Here is a 22,070-nt window from a genome sequence, read left to right as displayed (position 1 = left end):
CAAACAGTCAAGAAAATAATCATCTGACTAATTGATGTCATGGGAAAAAGTTAGTTTCAACCCTGTGAAAATGTCACCTTGGGCTATGGGAATTTTTAAAAGCATTTTAGACCAATCAGTTAGTGGATCAATAGAGGAAATGACATCAAATGAATGAATATAATCTTAAGTTTCAACCCTGTAATTTACATGTATGAAGGTGCAGAAATATTAATCAATTTGAGATTAACTAGTAGAATCTATTAATCCATAAAAGTTTGTTGTGAGGCCTGTGTTCATTCTAAACGAGTGGTTCTCAAACTTTTTCTGGCAGGCCCCATTTCAGAAGCCAGGAAGAATTTCACTCTATATTTTCCCTCTGGTCCCAAATCCACACCCACCCCACACTTTAAGTAAAGATCTCACTGTTCTAACATAAAGAGGTATTGATACACAGGTTAGCCTTTAAGACCTGGATTTAAGTTCACGTCTTCTACTTTCTGCCCATCATGGCTTCTTAACTAACTAATTAAGACCAGCTGGAATTCAGACCTGTTGCTCTTTTTTTGTTGTCCAGACAACAAAGTCTAAAAAAAAATATTTTCAATATCTGGGATCTGAGAAAGCACATTTTTTTCTGGCTTCTGTTCTGACATCATTAAAGTACCCTAATTGCATGAATCATGAAGGATCAGACTCTGTGTTTTCTGCTAAATTTCCTGCCAAAGTTCCTTCCAAATGATTGCATTCACTCCAAGTCTCATCACAAGTAATCATCCTATTCCAGATGTCTTGTCAGCTTAATGTCCTGATGATAATCAGCGATAGCTTTTATGACCATGGTGATAAAGATATGCCAGGGCTCTCTTCCTGGCAGGTGGTTAGTGATAATTAGCGCTCCTTCAATTGAACGCCCCCCTGCTGCTGGTTCACGAGGCACAGAGGCTGCCACGACACTGTCAGGGGCCACAGGAGAATGTGGCTGTCACTCTCACGCGCGGATGGGGGCAAGATGGTTGTGATGGCAGGGATGGATGTAAGTGGGCTGGGGTGGAGAAGGAGCTGACAAGGACAATTAGTCCTCATCTCCATAGCACTTTTTTTTCAAAAGTGTGACAGTGCACAGATGAAGTTGACAGCAGTACCAATACATTACAGATGGAATTAGGGATTTTTTTTCAGCCAGTACGTTAACTGATAATTACCTGCTTCTCATGGCCAATACAGGTAAAACAATATAAAATAATTTCATGTTTGTGTATTTCAAAAAGAAGTTCATATAATAGTTTATGTAGTTTATGCACAGCTGAGCAAATATGGATTTCATAGCTCTGACTGAACCAAATCTAACTGACATCACTGTTACAACAAAAACACAGATTCTGATTGATATGTCAAGTTCTGACTCTTCAAATGTTCAGTTACTTTTTCTAGTAAAGTTCTTCAAAAAACCTCACAGATATCATTCAGTTTAAAGGCTTTGACATAATCTGTCAAATCAGCCTGAATGTTAAATACAAAAATAAGCCTTTTATAGAACCAAAAGCCTGTGGCTGCTTAGTCTGCAGATAAAAGTTTTATCTGCAGACTAACTTGCCTTCTTCTCTGTGTTAATTGGTGGGTCGCAAATCACGTTAAAAGTTTATACTGCCACTGTCAGAGCGTATACAAGGGGTGTAACCAGACATCGATCTGTAGTTCAGCGATCCAACATGATTGATGCAAATTGAAAATATCGATCTATGTTGTCATCTTTAAGATACACCTTTATGTTGAAATTCCCATGGCGTGTCTTTTCTTGTTTTTCATCCAAACTTCAGAGGTGGAGCTGCACAATTAATCGAAATATTATGAAAAATTCCATATGGTCAAGTGCCACACCCAAATGGTAAAAGCTGCAAGTTTTTGAGAAAGGTATAATGTGTGACAAAACAGGATTATAATGAGGTACTATAGAGCTGCACAGATGCACTGACCTACAAATCTTGTTCTCCAGATGTAAGAAAACATGTTTGTTTGGTACAGTCCCCAACAAATGACACATCATCATGATTTTTTTTTTCAGTGAAAATGATAATGCAAGTGTTCATTCAAGCTTGTCACCATGTCTATATCTAAATAAACACATTACCATTTCTTTACCATATTGTGCAGCCCTACTTAGAAGCAATATGGACTGTATGATTACATTTTATTTCCACATAAACTGAAGCCTAATGACAAAAATGACATTAATGGATCAGTTTTTTACTTTAAGACAACCTCTAATGTGAGACACTGCTGCAGATATGGACAACCTTTATCTCTGAAGTTTCTTAAGCGGGGAAGGAAATGGCTGTAAGAGGCATGAGAAATGCGCTCTAAACATGGACTGAAGGTTAATAAAGCACAACAGATTAGATCTGGCAGGGATTACGTTTGTGGTTGTTCATGCTAGAAGTGCACTTGCTGCCTCCGCTTAGCAAAGAAACAAAAGTTAGCAAATATATCTTTGCAGCAGTGAAGCAGTGATGAGTGTGGTCTGCATTTCACAGAGAAATCTTAGTAGAAAAGCCGGTTTCATGCAGCTTTGTATTGTGACGTAGTGACGTAGATCCTGTGATGCAAAATGTTAAATTCCATCCCTGATCCTACAGCACTGAATGCCAAGTATTGAACTGTAGGAAGTAGAAAGGAAGGAGTTAAACCAGCAATGACCCAGAGACCATTACAGTTTCTATAAGACAATTTAGTCTCCTCTACAAGACTGAAGGTCACAGTGAGACCTAAATAAATTAAAAAGGAACATTTCACATCTGCTTCTGAAAGGAGGATGTAAGTAACCAGATTGGATTTTCTCAATCCAGTTTGAAGACTTTCTTTAGCAATTCAATATATTTGTTAGATTGAACATTTTCCTCTAAAAGCACAGAAAAAAATGTAGTTTAGCGATGGTTCGATCAAGAACTGTTGAATGGTTGAATGATTCAACTCTAGTAAAAAATGTCAACACAAAGCCCACACAGTACTCTAATAGTGTCTCCACAAACCAAATTTCCCATCATTTTACGGGACAATGGGCCTGAGAATGATGGGAAATTACTGGCCAGTATATTCTTTTGTTAAAGTGCTTCAAAGTGTTTCTTGAGTCTGTGAGTTTCTTGTGATGACTTGAGTACGGGAAAGATTCATGAAGGATAATTTTGCACACACAATAAACTGTATGCAATAAAGCCATTCTTTCTAATTATATACTGAAGAGTGATCAGCAAAAGTAAGTGGTGCAGCTGGTGCAGTATGGGAATCAGTGCATTATATGTTACGTACAACCCTGATTCCAAAAGAGCTGGGATGCTGTGTAAAACACAAATAAAAAAAATCCTTTTCAACTTCTGTGCAGCTGAAAATAGTACAAAGACATTTACAAATGTCACATGCTGTCATCCAGACAAAGACAGAGACATCCCTGCACATTATGAAGCCCAAAATATGAAAATTGGTACCCTGGACTGTTGAGCACCTGAAGTTGTATATCAAGCAAGAATGGAAAAGAATTTTATTTTGAAAACTTAAGCAGTTCGTTTCCTCAGGTCCCAATATTCTTAATTCTTAAAAGGTGATTTAACACGGTGATAAACATGCTCCTGTTTTTTTGGACCGCGTTGCAGACATCCAGTTCAGTCTGAATGACTATCTTGTATCTTTTATCTTTTATTTAAGTTTTATGCAGCGTCCCAACTTTTGAGGTTGTATGTTAATGCTCTGTGACACCTCCTTCTTGCTAAAGTATTTTCCTGGTTTTATATTCTACATTACTTACTTACCTTAATTTAGTTCTGTGAGGTAAATGCTAGTTTGCCAGCAGATGTATCCATCTTTAATTTCACACAAACAGTTTGATGACTTCTCTTTCGGTAAGCATATCTTTTTCAGCCGTTCTCGATTCGACTCAGTCATTTTCCTCTCACTCATTCACTCCCATCTCCCGATAATCAGCATAGAAATGCCTCAGCTTGGCCAATTAGTCCTTTTAATGGCTGTGATTACCCCCTGCTTCCCTAGCATGTCACTCATTCATTTGACGGTCTGTTTTCCGCTGTGCTGCAGCCCAAGCATCCTAATTAAGCCTGAATTAAATGACCAGCAGTGGCTGGGTGCTGGAGCCCACCCATATCAGCACGTGGCTAAGGAGAGACCTCCGGTGGCTTTTATTTATGTGCTCATGCTTACAAACGCGCCGGAGCAGGCTTTCTCTCTGTGGTCAATGCAAACTGGCTCTCTGAAGCTGAAGAGAATATTTATGGATACAAGTCCCTTTTATTGATATCTGATACTCAGCCAGTAATGCACAGCATACATCTGGATGCAGCAGACGTTTTATTGAAGAGGACAGTTATTGGAAAAAATGTGAATAGTCTTCTTATGAGCAGAGCACTAATGTTTAATCTCCCTGGCCTTTGATTTAGTATTGAGAGTTGATGGATATCATCTGCATGTAGATCATGAATTGATTTTAAGCTATGATATAAGCTGATTTCCATTTCCTTGATACATTATATGGCTTTTGTTGCAGTACAAGAATACTGTTCTCACACATGTCAGGAAACAAGTCGATTACTTTGGCTCATAATTGAATCATGAACACCAGCGCAGGGCCGTTTTAGATTGAAAAATAGATAATTATATGTAGCATATGTAGCAAGAATATGGCTGTATGCAGAATGTATACAGGTATAAGGAACCCTAAATTTTGTATTTATAAAGTAGGCCTACTTTATTAATAAAAAAACAAACTGTATTTATACTGTGGCTCAGCAAAGTGTCAGCTGAACAATACATGTGACCATGCTGCTTTGAAAAAGCACTGCAGTGAGGAGGCTGTTTGTTTTGTTTTCATACCATCATCAAAATCTTTTGGACTAATTTGGCAATCATTTGACAGCAGACCTATTGTACCGCATATGCTATTTTTAGACCAACCGAGGAACAAGCATTGAAATGTTTGAAAGATAGGCAAGTGTTTGGTCTAGAAAAAGTGAAAAAATAGGGAAGAAAATCCATCAGTGTCCTGAAGCCTAACATGCCATTTTGAAAATACTTGTTTTGTCTGACTGACAGTCCAAAACTCAGAAATATTCAGTTTACAGTAATATAGATCAGATCCTCACAATTACAAGGCTGGAACTCAGGAATTATTGCATTTTTTAAATTTTAATCAATTTTAAGAGACAGTTTTTATATGGATATTTTTTTCACCCAGAGTGTTTCTGTTGCAGTCAGCTAACAGAATTCCCTCCCTCTTTTCAGGACCTTTACAGAGACCTTCCACAGCCTGTGTCCAGACAAGCCGTGGGCGACCAAGCTCAGCTCGGCCGGCCTGGTCTACCTGCACTTCGGACGTCAGCTGCTGGCCAAGCTGACGCAGCTGAAGGAGGACGACAAGCAGCTGGAGGTGCTCTATGACAAGGTGAGAGGGGAAAGACGACGGATTTGTAGCAGGCAGTGGATCAGCAACCATTGTGTTTTACTGACAACACAAACACCCCGTTGGAAACGGATGTTTTTCCATTACCTCCCTTGTATCAAAGACATCGTCTCGGCCAGTGAACTGAACCCAAAATCAATCATCAATTTTGATTTAAACTAATTTTGTGAAACCAAAACTTTAGAAATTAAGAGAGAAGGGGATCATAGAACGACAACGACTAAGAGTGGAGGACTTTTATACATATTTATAGTTGAGGGATTATTTTAAATGGAGTGTGGGACAAAATTCAGGACAATGTCAGTGCTATACCTGACTGTAAAGCTTCCTTTACTATATGCATATTAAAGCTAAATGGAAGCGGGAACTAAACATTAAATTACAGTGGAAGACTGGCTCAACATGTGCGAAACACACCACGCCACTGCAAGTTCAAGGACATGGAGGGAGTTCAGATGGAAAACCTGCTACTTCATTGCACTAAAAATAAAGAGCAAACAAACTGAGTCAGAACAATCAAGACAGCTGACATGTGGGAATGAGTGAACCACACATACATTTTTATCATAAATTACACTCATTTTGGTAAAATGGGTGTGATATAATTAAAGGTGTTCTGGTAAATGCAAAGTGATGTACATTGAATATATATAGGATTGTGCCATTAATAATGATTGGTATTTAGGCGATATATTATAGATCACAAGAAAGAAGGCAATAACAAGAAATTGATTTAATACTGACCCCCCTACTATAGAACAACGGTTAGAAAGTAAGAGATTTATACCATGGAAAACATGACCTGCTCAGAGTGAGTAATCAGAGAAAAATACAGTGTACCTGTTCCTTTCACAGTGCTGCTTACATCCGAGAAATGTTTTTGTTAGTAAATTGAAGAAATGGATGATTTATGGCACAATGGAAAATGTTTATTGACCAGTTGAAATATAAAATGGACACCTGGACGCTTGTTTCTCATTTATTCTCTAGTTTTTGTTCTGTTTTTCTAAATGTTTGGCTGTTAAAAAATCTTAAGATAATATCCACAGTACTTACAGTTGTACATCCAAACAAAAAAACAATACATCATAAAGTTTTAAAAAAAAGCCACTGTCAATTTCATCGTGAAGTTGGAAGACTGAGAACAGAAAATTGTTACGATGTGAAGAGGAAAGCTAGCCTTCCAGTTCCCTCTGTAAAATGAATTATAGTGGAATTAAAGGACACTTATCTCCATGTTGGTTGTTTTAAAAACAGAAACCATGCACTCGCTGTCAAATACCGAATGTTTATTGTTCAGTTTGTGGCATTTTGCCTCAATTAGACAGTTGGCAGTAGAGTGTGATCAGAAATAAAAGGAGAGAGACGGGGATGTGGCAAAGTGTCTCTGCCAGATTCAAAGCGGGGACACTGCAGTTATATTTAAAGTATTACAGACAGCAGGGCCAGCAGGAGTCCTTGGCACACAAAGCAGTTTTGATGTCCAGGCACATTAAGGCAGCCAAATCTGAGGTCACCATAAATATTAGCACTATTAACTCATATTATCATTGGCCTTTTGATGTGTCAGTGCGTTAAAGCCCCGAGTAATCCTTTTACTCACGGCTGCGGCTTTATTTATTTTCGGATGTTGCATGTGTCTCGTCTGCCAGACGGTTCAGGCAAACTGAAGCTCTATTTTTGCCCCAAAACTTAGTTCCACTTGTAAGCCACTTGTAAAATGCCAACCCTTGGTGATTGACCTTCCAATGTACTGTGTTGACTTTTCAGCACTAAATACGTCTCTGCTTCTCTGCTCCTCTTCCACTTCTTCTTGAAGGTTTGCTAGTGAACTGTAAAATAGCAGCGATTCGTCTTTTCCTTTCGGTTTAATGACCTCGCCGTGCACTTAAGTCTTGACTAACTGCCCATACACTGTGACCAAATGGACTTCAATCAGGATAATGTAATCCCAGTGCATTTCTCCCTCCTGAAAGTCTTGTCTTATCCTCTCTAGCTTGAAAAAGGGAGGGTTTACTGGCAATTATTCCCTTTCAATATAAGCATAAACAGAAAACGGCTGATTCCCGTGTGTCATTACGGGTCCATAACCTCTCCTGTCACATGTCGCTTTCAATTCCCCACAGCTGTACGAGAACTTCGTGGAGGAGGTGGATGCTGTAGACAATGGCATTTCACAGTATGACGGGGAGGCCCGCTACACCGTCTCCACCACGCTGAGCGCACGTGTCAGCCACCTGAATCCGTGCTGGAACAGCAAGAGTCAGGACACTGAGGTGAGGGATGCACGAGTATGAATGTATTCCCACAATCAGCAGCACAGATGCAGGTCTGATACAGCACGTTTATTATGTGTGTGGGTCTGAACCTGTGGTATAAGATATTAAAATGCAACATATTTTTTTATGTCTTGTAGTTATATTTTAAAGAACAAATGATTTCACAAGGAGTAAACCTCACAACCTCATTACTGGAACAGTTGAAGTTCCAGTTGAATGCAGCAGTTTTTTGCCAAACAGTCAGTTTTGGTCACCCACATAATATAAGCTTGTAAGAACTAGTTTTTCATCAGTTGACTTTGTTAATGAAGTGGTTGAAGAGGGTTGTTTTAATTGTTTGTATGTTTATGACAGATCGGCATTTGATCCAAAATGTTGTTCTAGTAGACTATCAGACTTGAAATCCTAAAAGTCTTAGATATTTTAATTCCCAAAATGTAAAAATCAGTTCATCACCTACCTTGACTTTCACAATACACATGTCATTGATGAGCTGAACCTGAGCTTCTCTCACCATCCACCTGCCATCTGGTGGTAGGTTTCCACACCGGTAGTTCGCTATGTCAGAATAGGAAGTAGAAGGCAAAATGATTGGTTGGTCGTGGTTATTCCAAGACAGAGTAGTTAGCTCATATAGATCTTCACCACCTGTTAACTTTTAATTTCTCAAAATGTCAGGGCCTTCCCTGTTGACCAAGTCCTTCTCTGTAAGTTTTAGCAGCTTCGACACGTTTTACTTCTCAGTGGTTTAGACATCCTGAAGTCTGCTTAGACTGAATATTGAGCGTGTAATCCATTCTGTTGTTTACATCCCAGTATCTCCATAATGGCTGCGCCTCCAGGCTATTGACCAAACTGTGACAACACTCCATGGATTACTACCATGACGCGTGAACACTCGGGGTATTATGGTGTGTACTTTATTTCATATATTGAGGGGAAAGCTGAAGATGTACCCATTGATCGTCTGGTGACTGGAATTGGATGGTTGGTCAAATTTACTGTAGATGGTTGACGTCATGTGCACAGCAAAAATGCAGAGTCTACACAGACGGTTTTTCTGCTGTGGCACTGCTTCCCCCCAGCCGTGTCTTCTTACATTTAGTTTGTGGAGAGAAGGAAAGAATCATAATCAGCGGTCAGTGATTTTTGTTTAAGCTCATTAACAGACATAAAGAAGAAGAGAGAGCACAATGGAAAAATACTGCCTTTCACCCCATTTTTTCATGTCTTTGACATATTGTACATATATAGACATTGAAACTGTAGAGAAAGGTCTCCCGTTGCTGGTGTGATATTGATACGATGATCAACAGATCATTTTCACTGTCTATTTTTGCTGAGAACTGAGCACGTCATGCAGAAAGAACAGGCAAGATGCCGCTCTGAATAGATGAAGGATCGCTGCAGCCACACGTAAGCGGCACTGCCAATAACAGGATGAAGAGAAGAGTTGTGGAAAGAAGAGAGGGAGAAACAGAGGAGAGGACATGAGTGGAGAGGACAAGAAAGTGTGAGGGAAGACAGGAGGAGAGGAGACGGGAGAGGAAAGGTTTGAAAAGGCAAAGGTGAGTAAGAGAGAGAACAGGAAAGGAGGACAAGACCTGGCAGTAACCTGGAGCACTTTTGGAGAAAATGTTAAGTTATTTAATGATCAATATTTTATCATGAACATGCAGTTTATTTTTTCATTAAAGAAAAGTTACAACAATGTTTTTTAATGCTGTCAATTATAGTTCTTAGAAAGAAAATCAGAATTGGCCAAAAATAATTGCAATCAGAACATTTCTGGGGAAAATACACAAGACACGCTACATAACAGTGCCATACAAACAGGTTTTAAAGTGACATTAATGGTCTTTCATAGCAACAAAATTATTCCCAGCACATAAACAGTCATCATGTCTTTTCTGTTTTTCTCTACTCAGATCAGAATAGGATTTTTCTTTAGCTTTTACTTGATAGGACAGCTTTCAACAGACAGGAAAAGGGTGAGAGAGACGGGGGAGGGCGTGCAGCAAAGGGACACATGCTGGAATCAGACCCATCGCTGCTGCTGAGGACTCTCAGCTTCTGCACATGAGGCGTGTGCTCTGCTAACTGAGCTTCCAGGGCACCCAGATCACAATATAAATTTAACATCCATGGGGGGCGATTTTGAAAATGTTGATGAATTTGTGGAGCTGCAAGACAACTCTAAAGTACATTTACTCAAGTACTGTACCTATGTGCAAGTTTTAGATGCCTGTACTTTACTTGAGTATTTTCATTGAATGCCTATATACTTCTACTCCACTACATTTTTGAAGCCAATATTGTACTTTTTACTTCACTTTTTCCTTTATTTGATACCTTTAGTTACTAGTTACTTTGCACATTTTGAGTATGTAAATACAAAATGATGCATCACTAATTATAATCCAGTAATATACCACATATTATTCTGAATTGAGCCATTATGCACAATGAGTACTTTTGTTTTTGGTACTTTTAAGTATTCTTTTACTTAAGATGAAGACAATTTTGAATGTAGGACTTTTACTTGTAACAGAGTATTTTTACACTGTGGTACTGTTGCTTTTATTTTGGTAAAAGATATGAGTACTTCTGGTTAATATGCATATATTTCCCCAAGTGTCTATGAAATGTCACAAAAAATGAAAAATGCCTGTTGCAATTTCCTAAAGCCTAAGCTGACATCTTCACGTTGCCTTCAAGTCCAAAGATATTGAGTTACTGTAAAAGATGGAGAGGAGCAACAAAATCCTTGAATTAAATTAAATTGGAAAGGTTGGACTGACAATAACAAAAACATGAACTTTAAAGACAAAAACCTTAAATGCATCAGTACAAACCAATCCCAAATTTAATATCCATATCAAAATGCAGCAATAAAACAATTAGAGCTACATGATCAATTATTAAATTAATCACCAACTATTTTGATAATCGAAATATCATTTTGAGTATTTTTTTTTTTTACAAGAAAAAAAGTCAAAGTCTCTGATTCTAGCTTCTTAAGTGTAATTTTTTTCTTGTTTCTGATGATGTTGTTTCTAAAAATGATTTTAGAAATGGACTTTGGGAATTTTTTATTAATGTTATAGACCGAACAACTAATCGAGCAACTGAGGAAAAAAATTGATAGATTAATCAACGATGAAAATAATTGCTTGTCCAAAAAAGCAATATCTAGTTGACGACTCTTTAATTTGTCACCTTGCACCATGGATGGGTCCTGCTTCTCCACTGTGGTTTCCTCATATAAAAAAGGTTTTTTGGTTGTTGTAAACACAACAGATGCATTCAGAAATTGCCTAGTGTGACTTTTCCATCTCTCATTAGTAGGAAGGGAATAACTACCTGCAGGGAATCAGACCTGTTTTCTCCACGCTCTCATGAGATACCTGCAGCCAGGCACTGCATATATGTTGACAATGCCGATAATTTTCTTTTCCATCGTTGGTCTCAGTGGAGGAGCTGCTGTCCTACTTGTTTTTTTTTTTTTTTCCCCACATTTCAGTTCACATGATTGTAATTCTTGTCGCTGCACTTTCCTTCCATTTGCTCTCTAACTCACATTGCGAGGTGAGACAGCTCAGGGAGATCAGGAAGTGTGAAAGATTTGTATTGAAAAATGTTTGGCAGACATCTTGATGGTAGACTGACCCGCTGAACTCTCAACTGTGGCTGTTTGTGATAATTGAAAAACCTAATGGATTTTCAGCTCCCCCATCCACAAGAGTTAAAATTCAGGAACGTCGCAGCCCCCTCCTCACTCACATGTATGCAGATCAGACTTTTGCATGACAAACCGGGGGTGCAAGTGTTTGTGATAGCATGTCTCTGTGCCTATAATTGTGTCTCATGCTCTCTTGAGTTTTCTGCTCATGAGACAATGACAGAGTGAGGTCAGACTGGGGTTTGTGCAGCGCATGACAAGAAGCTGATGAAGCACAGCTGCGAGGATTAGTGTGGTGTTGTACGAGCCTGTATCACCAACATTTCATGCACCACAGAGGTTCACTTGTAATGTATTTGATATCAAACTGTACTGGGATTCAGAGGTGGTGTGCTGACATGAATGATCTTGAGTGAGTTTGGTTTTAATTAAAAATGACATCTAAAGTATAGTCAGTTGTCAAAGAACTAAATGTCTTGATATGATTCAGCGTTACTCTCAGATTCTCACACTGTATGCGCATTTACACGTGTTTTTACCAGGACGGTTTCAGAAAGGCAATGAAGATGGTTGGGGAGGAGTTCCTGGACCGTCTGAACTTCTACCGGTCCGCCTGGCTGCCGGCTCGTGTCGTGGTGGAGGAAGCTATTAAGGCGAGACATCAGGTACAAAACTAACCAATCACATTTTTGTTCCATAGTCCTCTGTATAATCATTGTAACTTGTTTTAACAACATAAACATTGGCACTTTATTCCTGAAAAAAGAAATTTCTTGCAGAAATCCTTAATTACACAGAAAGAGGAAGTTGTTGCTGAAGGTCTCCACTCTTTGTGTTTTTTTTATCTTGCACATTATTAACACACAATTTTCTGGTTCTTCCTCTTGGTTCCAGGTGGATCCCAGTGGGGAGGTGTTGCTGTTCTCCCAGGGCGGTTGTCCCTGGAAGGAGCATCTGTTTGCCCTGGAGAAGGAGCTGCAGGTGAAGACGCCCATCAAGTTCGTCCTTTACCCCGACCAGAATGGACACTGGAGGGTCCAGTGCGTCCCCGCCGGGCTCAACACCTTCCAGAACAGGTGCGACTTCGCCCAAAGTCTATTTTTAGTCAGATTTGTATGAAAGGTTATCTAAATGCCTTTTCTGCTTCATGAGGTACAGCTTGTGATCTCATGTGTGGAGGGAGCACCTTGCATGAGTTACCTCAGCAGAAATGAAACATGCTGAACTCACTCAGGGATGTTGTGACTCTGACTCACACACACAAAACTCTCCCAGGCTGGTTTTTTTTTTTAAATGCTGGTGGAAAACACAGTGACAGGCACAGATCTGGAGTCTCCCAGACGTGTTGAATTGAGTTGTGCTCTGGTGACGGAGACGAATCATGGCGTAAAATTTAACTTTCATGCTCATCGGACCATTTGACAACTACTCTAAGTTTGACGTGTCATCCGGCGAGAGGCAGACTCCTGCTTGGATAGAAATACTTGTTTGCAGGATGAGGATGATCATTTAGTGAAGGCGCACGCTGCTCTCTGAGGAGTTGAAAGGATGTAAACACTCCCAACACTTCAACAGAGACACCTGAGCCCTTTCCTTCTCCAGGCTCGGCCCTCTTACTCACTCAGGTGTTTCTTTTTTGTTTTCCTCGTGTTAATTACACCCTCTGCTCCAAAAACTGCAAGCTGGCAGATTCACAGTATATGCTGGTTTAGCAGTTTGACAGATGTTTTTATTTCCAGCTGTCTATTTAAACATATCCGAGGATTTCTATGAGAGTGAATTTTAATGATTGGTCTATTGAATGCACACCATTGTTAACTCACAAACCTCTTGTAAAATTAATATGATTTAGTCCACTCAGAAGCTGCAAATCCGCATCACTGAGTGTTTACGGTCACAAAAGGTCAGATATCAGTGTGCATCTTGACTCTTTTTTTCTGACCACTTAAGACCAAATCAGCAGCGTTTGTGCAGTTATGGAGTCTGACCGGCAAAAAGTTTTCTTATTGTAACAAGAATAATGCTTTGTTCGGACTGCAGGCAAATCAGGTTTGTTTATCAAATCAGATTTTTAAGACAAGACTGTGCTGTAATCTGCAAGTGATGAGATCAGATTTGTGTGTCCATTTGTCACCAACCTATCTGTATGGGTTGCTGTGCTGATGACATCAGTAACTCTGTCAGTGGTGACGCAGTTTTTCCACCCTGGAAGCATGAGAAATGGAGACAGCCTGTTTAGAAGCCTACCCCCAACGTGCAGACTTTGCAAAATTCATATGGATATGCCGAAATAATGGATTTGCGCTGGCAGTCGGAACAAGGCCTAAAAGTCTACAGCCGTCTAGCGGCTCTGTGAGGCTCTCAGATGCTTTGAGCTAAATGTTATCATGAGTATGTTAACGTGCTCGCGATGACAATGCTCACATGCTGATATTTTTTCAACATCTTAGCATGCTAACATTTGCTAATTAGCACAAAACAGAGCACATGGGAATAGCATTATTTTTGCAGATATTTCTAAAAATAATGAACTTTATTTCTATGGCAGCTTTCATACAAGAAATACCCAAAGTGCTTTACAACAAAGAAATCACAAGCTACAAGTGCTTCAAATAAAAGTAGACATAAAATGAACATAAAGCAGGAATAGAATGCCATAAGCTAATGTAAAATAAACCAGTGTTAGAAAGAACTTTTGATGAGCTCAATAAAAAGTTAATTGATCACCAGAATTATTACAATTTACTCTGAGGAGAACATTTAAGCAGTTTCACTAAAGACAGAGCAAATGTCAGCCTCATGGTGGCACTAAATGAAAAGTCAGAACATCACCAAAGTCAGTAGGACTTGTCCTCGGATGACCACGAATGTTTCTATAAACAACAATGACAGTGCGTCTAATATTTTGATGAGATATTTCAGTCTAGACCAAAAACTGGGGTTGTAATGTCAGTCACAAACAGACTTGACATTACCATCCCTATAGCAACTCTACCACTGCAAAAAAGCCTGTCTCCATGTTTATTTTGGGTGCTCTGTTTTGTACTTGACAGCTGCGGCTCATTCAGAACGCTGCTGGTTCTCAGATCACTGCACTGCCCACCTGTGTGTTGACATACAGTCCTTTAGATACTATAACTTGTTTTCGTAAACACTAAATAAGTTATGGACAAAATAGATGTTATCTGCTTCTGTATCACAATTCTTCACAAGTCTCAGTTTGTCTTAGGCTGATCTGCTTATAAAAAATGGCGGCTCAGCATTGAGTTTCTTTGCATCAGATATGTGAAACAAACTTCCTGAATATCTGAGTTCTGTACCAACTCTATATGTTAGTAAATTAATGCTATAAATTTTTGTGTTTAACAAAAGTTTGGGGTTATTTATTTTAGAAACTGTCCTACTTTTATTCTTCATATTTTCCTTCATTTTACTATATGCTAATGTATTTTTTCCTTCTCAACGTTTTAGTGCGTTTTATGTCTTCTATATTGTAAGTCTTAATGGATAGTGTTTGTGCTATACATATAAATGTCCAGCCCCTCCTTGCCTTGTGAACCATTATGCACGCTGCTGTTGTTGTGAAGCTTTTCTGCATCTTTTAACAATAATGAGGTCCCTCAAACCCTCAGGCCCCGCACTTAAGCACAAGATGCCTCATCCATGCTCATTAAATCACGTTGGTATTCTTGTCTTGTCACTCCGTACATAAATGACAGTGACGACAAGACAAAGAGCCTCTGTGTGAATGTGCGTGTGAATTTGTCAGATGATTAACACCTCTCAAGTTTGTGTTTGTTACCCCTGGAGGGAAATTGTTTACCTGAGGAGCCTCTCGGTCTCCGACCCACAATGCTGCTCTAATAACGTCATCAGCATCCCCACCGGAGTCCTGGAGTCAGTGTGTTGTTTAACTGCTGCCCAAAATCCCAGCGTACAGCACACATGATCAATGTAAGCGTAAGGAAACGGGCTCCAGGTTTATCAAAACACGTTTTCAGTTTAATTTTTCACCGGCCACTAACTGAACATTAGCCCACTCTACATTCGGTAGAGAAAATCTGTCCAGCAGCTGTGTTACGTCCTTGATTTAGTTCTCGTGCTGAAGGGTTTGGTACCTCGTGCTTGTCTGATATTGATCCCCGACTCTTCAGCATGTGCACTTAAGCACCGGCAACTGAAGTGGAAGATTATTAGCAGTAATTAGTGCTTTTCAGAGCTGTAGAGACAAACGGCAACACCTAGAGATACACACACACACACACACACACACAAACACACAGATATATATAGATATATGTATATATCGCAAATCATATTGCAGTTGCTGTCTCAGTCAAAATAATCACAATTAAAGTGACGGCCCACATTTTCCATCATGCCTCGATTGCAATTGTAATTTTTCTGCTGGTACATATGTATAACCAATAGTGATGTTGCCATTACATTTTTTGACACCAGCTGTTTTTTGCTACTGTGTACAAAGTTCTTGTTCCCTCTCCTGAATGTAATTGAAGGGCTGCCATTGTCCTGTTTCTCATTTCACACTGCCTATCACTGTTTAAAGAAACGCGGTGTGCATTTTACTCACCCATTAAAAACAGCTCTTGATGAAGGTTGGAAAACGATGTTGGAGGAATCCACTGCTAATAGTTATTAGTGTTGTCTGTGGATGAACTAATGAAGTTGGTCAGACTCAGTTGTGTGTGTGTGTGTGTTCATGTCCTAGTGGTGCGAATCACACAATGAACCAAAACTATTTAATTTTACCTCCACAGACGTCACACTGTCCTCTCACTCCAGTTACTCATATACATGATTAAACAAGAAGAATCTGAAACTCTTGCACATACTATGTACAGCAGTAGGTCAGGGTCAGTCAGCTCTGTAGCAAATGATAAATTGGCATTTACACAAAATAAAATTAAATACCACCTTATTGTCTGACATTTTCACTCTTTTCACTTATTTCCCCTGGAGCGCAAATCATGCAGCTTTCAATTATATTTTTTCCTGGGTGAGTAATTATTACTATGGCATCTATTTTATCTATTTATCCAAACCCCCCATCTGGATAATTTGAGGGAGCAATTTTCCGTCATGTTGAATGCGGATTCATCCCTAGGGAAAGTTTAATAGAAAATTCAATGGTTCATATAAAAGAAAGCTTCTTTAATAAGTGTCACAGAGAAATAATTTGTTTACAGCAGTGACAAGCTGTGACATTTTCTATATGATTTCCACTCAGAGATTTCAAGGCGTTTTCTGTTTGTAGGGATGACTGATCCATTATGTAAGCCTGACTCTTTTTTTTTTATTCCTTGAAATTAGCCTGACCTGACCTTATCATATTAAATTTTTACTCAGTATTATACTTTGTGTACTGACCTCAGTGACAAATGCATTTCCTATGACAGCTTCAAAATAAAAGCCACGCCATGTTTTGCCAGTTGAATGCTTTTTGAGACCCAGCAAAAGTAGGAAATGTTTGATTTGCATTAGCAATTACACACAACACTGGGAGAGTGACATTGACAGCGATATCAATTTGATAAAATTAACAGTAATGCTCCCCTCTTCTCTGCTCTTTCTCCCTCAACCCAGCCAGTTGAGGCAGATGGCTTGTTGAGCAGGGCTCAACACTAACCATGGCCTGTGGTCACAAAAAGCTACCTGTGGCCACCAAGTTTTATCCCCATACTGTGAGCCTTCACTAATACATTACACCTCCACAAGCATCCCAATTCCTTTTTGCCTTTTTCAGTAGCAAACAGTTCTCATTGATGGCTACCTACAGATATGTCGGGGCTACTGAAGTGTGGGTTTATGAAGTCTGCTCCAACAACTAACACAGTCCTTACAAAAGAACCACAAACACAAAAGTCGGACTATGAATAAACAAAATGGCAACAAAAATCGAGGAGTGAATGGAAGCAGGAGTTTAAGAGTGTTGTCACATCTAGCTTGTTTGGTCTGGACGTTTGGACTTTTAAATTTGATCCTGACCAAAATTACAGGTGTGAAAACTTCCCCAGACCTCGGTCCAGACTAAACAGCCAGACCACAACAAAATGAGCTGCGTGAGCAGATGGGGACAGGAGGAGACCAGACGTTTAATTGAAGTCCAGTCTGACAATTTTATGAAGAGTCAACTGTTAAAAAAAAACAAACTCAGACACTTTTCAGTTGTTATTTCACTGTGGTACTACTGGTTGTAGTGTCATGATAATAATATAAAATGATATAATAATAATATGACAACAACAATGTAAATCTGTTCATTCATCTCGCTCCATAAACAGCTGCTGATTCAGGCTACCTGCTGAATTGTAAACATGCTGACATCACATGTACACTCAGCTACAAACCAGTCATGTCAAATACAGACCAAATGCAAACAGTGTCTCAAAAAATGAACCTTGGTTCAGACTTTGGTCTGAACTATTTGGTGTGAAGGCACCCCAAGTGTCAAGTATATGACACATCTAAGGATGTAGTGCACTGCAGTGTGTGCTGACAGTTTCCTCAACTAGCTGAGAAGTCAAACTTTTTTTTTTTTTTTTTTATAGGAAACAATACCTTCAATAAACACTGCCTCACAATTCATGGAAAAAATGGACGACACGAGTGTCACAGTTAAGGAGGGCTGTGTTAAATTGTGTTAAATTACCTTTTCTGTGTTTTCTTCATGGGTTCACAGTTTTGGCCACAAAATTCTCTGTTAATCACACTGTAAAAAGAATGTTTAAGGATTATGCTTTAGACCTGCTCTATATTAAAAGCGCCCCGAGAAAACGTCTGCATTACATTCATGTTTCTTATCGTTTTCTGTGGCGGACTACGCCACCAAATTTGAAAACTGCTGTGTAGAAAGGTAAATACAAGAATGGCTTTTGCTGAAAAAAAAAAAAAATCCATGTACCAAAAAATGTTAGGATTATAACTCTTACATGGTCATCCTGGTTTTCCACATGGTACTGCTGTCACTGCTGCTTTGTACACGTGGTTATGCATCTATTGAGTATCTTTGTGTGGGAAATCAAGTCCCCCCTTTGTTGCTCCTCCTTTAATTGTTTGAAAGTATTTTTTTTATAGAATTTACTTTGACCTATAGGTTTTTTTAAGAACTGATAGTGATACCAACTGGCAAACAGGGACACTGATAACCGATATTTGGAACCAATATAGATATGCAGTAAACCAGAAAATCTCAGTGTCAAGATGTTGAATAATAGTTTTCTACTATTTTATACTTCCACTGCACTAGATTTTGGAGGCAACTGTTGTACCGTTTAACTCTGCAAGGCTACATTTCTTTGCTAATTTTAATTACTTTCTAAATCAACTATTATGAAAAATCATGATTTATTATTATTACAGAATAATCTACCCTGCAGTACATAAAGTAGCCAGGGCACAAAATTAGCACCAGCCAAATGCTGGTAAAATGACCAAGTGGTGAGTAGTTTCACTCACCAGTCAAAAAAAATAAATAAATCAGTGGTAATCTAATGAGTGGCTATTAAAATTTAAACATACACTAGCCTTTTGGCTGGTGGACAAATAAATAGTCAATTTTACACCCTGAAAATAGCCTGATTAACAATCAGATATTGCTGTAAACTGGACACTGAGCAAGACTACAGAGTGAACAGAGCTCTTGTACAGACAGAGAAAGGCAGTCAACTTGTTTTATTGACAATCAGTTTTTTAATAAAATATTGATTCTGATAATTGTAAAAATGTTGAATATTGGAGCTGGTTATAGGTCGACCCCTAGAATTTTTTCTTATTTCAAATCCAGGCTCTAAAGGTCGAAGTTGTCATATATTGTAGAGATTGTAAAGTCAGTCTGAAATAAGCTTGTGATTTTGTTTGATACAAATCAAATTGGCTTTACAAATGTGACACAGTCTCATACCGGTGTTGAGACCTTACAATCATTGCAGATGGTTTGTAAGCCACTAGTCCATCTGAGCACCGTGCTCTTTAAATGTCTTGTTACCTCTGACAGTATGTGCCCTCATGCTTTTATCCTGGGTTTGACTTGTCTCATTATTGATACGCTGTGGGTTGCCCAAAGACCTAGGAAGAGGGTGGAATAGTTTTATGATTCAATCCTGATGTGACCAGTGGCTGCTCTGTTTTCACCTCTTTCGGTTTCCCATTAGTGTTTCTTTCCTGCCCCTCCGTCTCTCTCTATGTCTCATTCTCTCTCTTATGTACAGTATTTCTGGCACTGTCCTATAATCATCCTCTTCCATTTCATCACCTTTTTCCCTATCTGTCTTGCTGTCTTCCCATTAATCCTATTTCTCCCCCCCTTCACCCCCCCTCCCCTATCTCGTTGTCTCACCTTTCACACCTTCTGCTGCCCCTCCCTCGCCTCATCCCTCCGCAAGACTTTTTTTTCCACTCCGCTGCAGAATCTCATCAGGCGGCCGCGCTTTCAACTAAAAAGCCGGGCACCTGCTTGTGGTGGCGAAGCACTTCAAAGATTTAATTTAATGCAAACATGGCGGTTGGTGTGGAGCTACATGAGAACAATGGCTCGTATGGTGGATAAAAAACATAGCTCCAGATGGCTCTTTCTCTGGGTGGCCTGCTTCCTCCCAGTGGGCATGTGCCGGCTCCACGAAAGGGGTGTTGTTATCACCTGTGTCCCTGCCACTGCACCTGGGGGGGAAAAGGTCTATTTTTATCAGCATCACACGGCCAAGGAAATGTGAGCCGGGAGAAGGAAGAGAGGAGTGGAAGCAGTCCTTCCTCAGAGATGTACTGTATAGGATAATACTGTAGTCTGACAGCAATATGAGCCGAACCAGAACATACAGCTCTATTTCTAGAAACACACACTGGCTGCTGTCACAGCTATCTGCTGTGCCTTTGTATCAGAGCTGCAAGTAATTATTATTTCATTTATTTATTTTTTAATTATTATTTGGCCAATGAAATATCAGAAAATAGTGAAAATGGCTCAGCACAGTTTCAAATTCAAACTGTCCAAGACCTAAAGATATTTAATTAACTATCACAAGGGAAGGAAAAGCAGCAAATCTTCACTTCATGAGACGCTGGACCCTGCGAATGTTTGACTTAAAAAAAAAAAAAAGAACGTAGTTAAGAACACAAATATAATGAGAACGATTCAGGTCCATAGATAATTAACATAGCCAGACAATTGTGCAGACACACAAACACATACAGTCAGAGAGATGCAGAGAGACAAGCTAAAAATATAGTGAAGTGCACGTGTGTGTAAAGAGGACGGACATAGATAATACATGGCTAACCAGAGTACACAGCGGAATAACAGCAATGGGCCTCATTCAAACGATTTAAACCCACTTGCACACTTTTCATGAAGATTCTGGCAGCATTCACCGGTGTTTTCTTATTTGAAATTTGTTCTTAGGTACGAACAGAATCTACACACACTCACTAACACACTTACACATTTGAGTGCTGACGTGTTTGTGCGAAATAATTGGTTATTGGGTTATATTCTTCAATACAGTCATGTAAAATTAATTACCTTGCTATTTAAATTACAATAATATTTTCATCTAGTGTTTTTAATAATTATTTTCAGTATTTTACAAAGCAGTATAGTCCTGTAAAATTAATATTATTTTTCATATTTACAGTGTGATTAAATATCACTTACAATTAATCTTAAGAAAGAGACACATCACTAAATAAATCAAACAGGTGTCAGCGCATATCTTTTTTTATTTGTATTAATTTCTTTAATTGTCTTGGTGATTGTGGCCCGTGTTGAGGCTACCTGTGACAGCGTTCACCAGTGGTGGAACAAATATTCAAATCCTTTCCTTCAGTAAGAGTACTTCTGTAATACCACACTGATACTCCACTATAAGTAAAAGTACTTATCAAAAGTAGTAGTATTTTTTATGTTTTTGGATTAATATTATTTCTGCATGAACTACTTTATATTAGGTTCAAATTCAAATTTGAAATCACCAAATTTATACATAGCTTTCACTGGACAGGAAGCGTTTGGAAAATTGTAATCTAAGCTTTTTAGATACCACTGATGCTACTAAATAAAACAGCTCCTTTACTATTTACTCCTTGTAGCAGAACTTTCATTTTAGAACTACAGAAGTCTGTCTTACGTTTGAAGTCTGGAGATCCACCCACTTTAGATATTCGTTTTGGAATGTTTGACTTCTCTTTTCGACTTTTCTTTTCAATTCTGTGTGTGGTTTCAGTGTTTGCACATGGCCCTGTAGTCTCATGCCCTTACATGGGGATTGGTGGAGCGTTTGCCTACACTAATTAAGAATAACTGGCACTTATGAGGATGGTAAAATTGAATATTATAAGAACACAGGTGGAAACCATTCTGCAGAACACGTTCATGAATCTTACAGTTTTCTTTGGACCATCTCAAGAACAAATTTGAGAATTTTTTTGGAAGATATTGGTGATTGAGGCCAAATGACAGTATTTCTAATGATGATAGTGCTGTAGTAGATTAAAATAAATAAAAGAAATCCAAATAAGTCTTTTGAATGTAAACCATAAGAATTAGCTTAAGAAACGGTCTTCATCAGTCAAGCTTTGTAGGAATCCCGGGTCTTAGAGAAAATGTTAGATTTACCTGAGGGTGAACATCTGATTTTCTCTAACCCAGTGTCTG

The 22,070-nt window shown here is 38.9% G+C and overlaps 1 protein-coding gene across 2 annotated transcripts in view; it reads left to right on the top strand.

Annotated features, from left to right (window-relative positions):
- Positions 1–22,070, top strand: part of myg1 (myg1 exonuclease) — a 30,361-nt gene that overhangs the window by 3,430 nt on the left and 4,861 nt on the right. For both annotated transcript variants that reach the window (XM_084737039.1, XM_084737033.1), the window contains 4 exons: positions 5,266–5,425; positions 7,570–7,719; positions 11,947–12,069; positions 12,299–12,480. In XM_084737039.1, the coding sequence (XP_084593165.1) occupies positions 5,266–5,425; positions 7,570–7,719; positions 11,947–12,069; positions 12,299–12,480 (615 nt within the window). The remainder of the gene's footprint in view (positions 1–5,265; positions 5,426–7,569; positions 7,720–11,946; positions 12,070–12,298; positions 12,481–22,070) is intronic.

The sequence above is a fragment of the Lutjanus erythropterus genome, chromosome 2, assembly GCF_056507025.1.
Source record: "Lutjanus erythropterus isolate fLutEry1 chromosome 2, fLutEry1.hap2, whole genome shotgun sequence".
Lineage (NCBI taxonomy): Eukaryota > Metazoa > Chordata > Actinopteri > Lutjaniformes > Lutjanidae > Lutjanus > Lutjanus erythropterus.
Note: the sequence above shows the minus strand (reverse complement) of the source record. Positions and strands in the feature narration are given on the sequence as shown.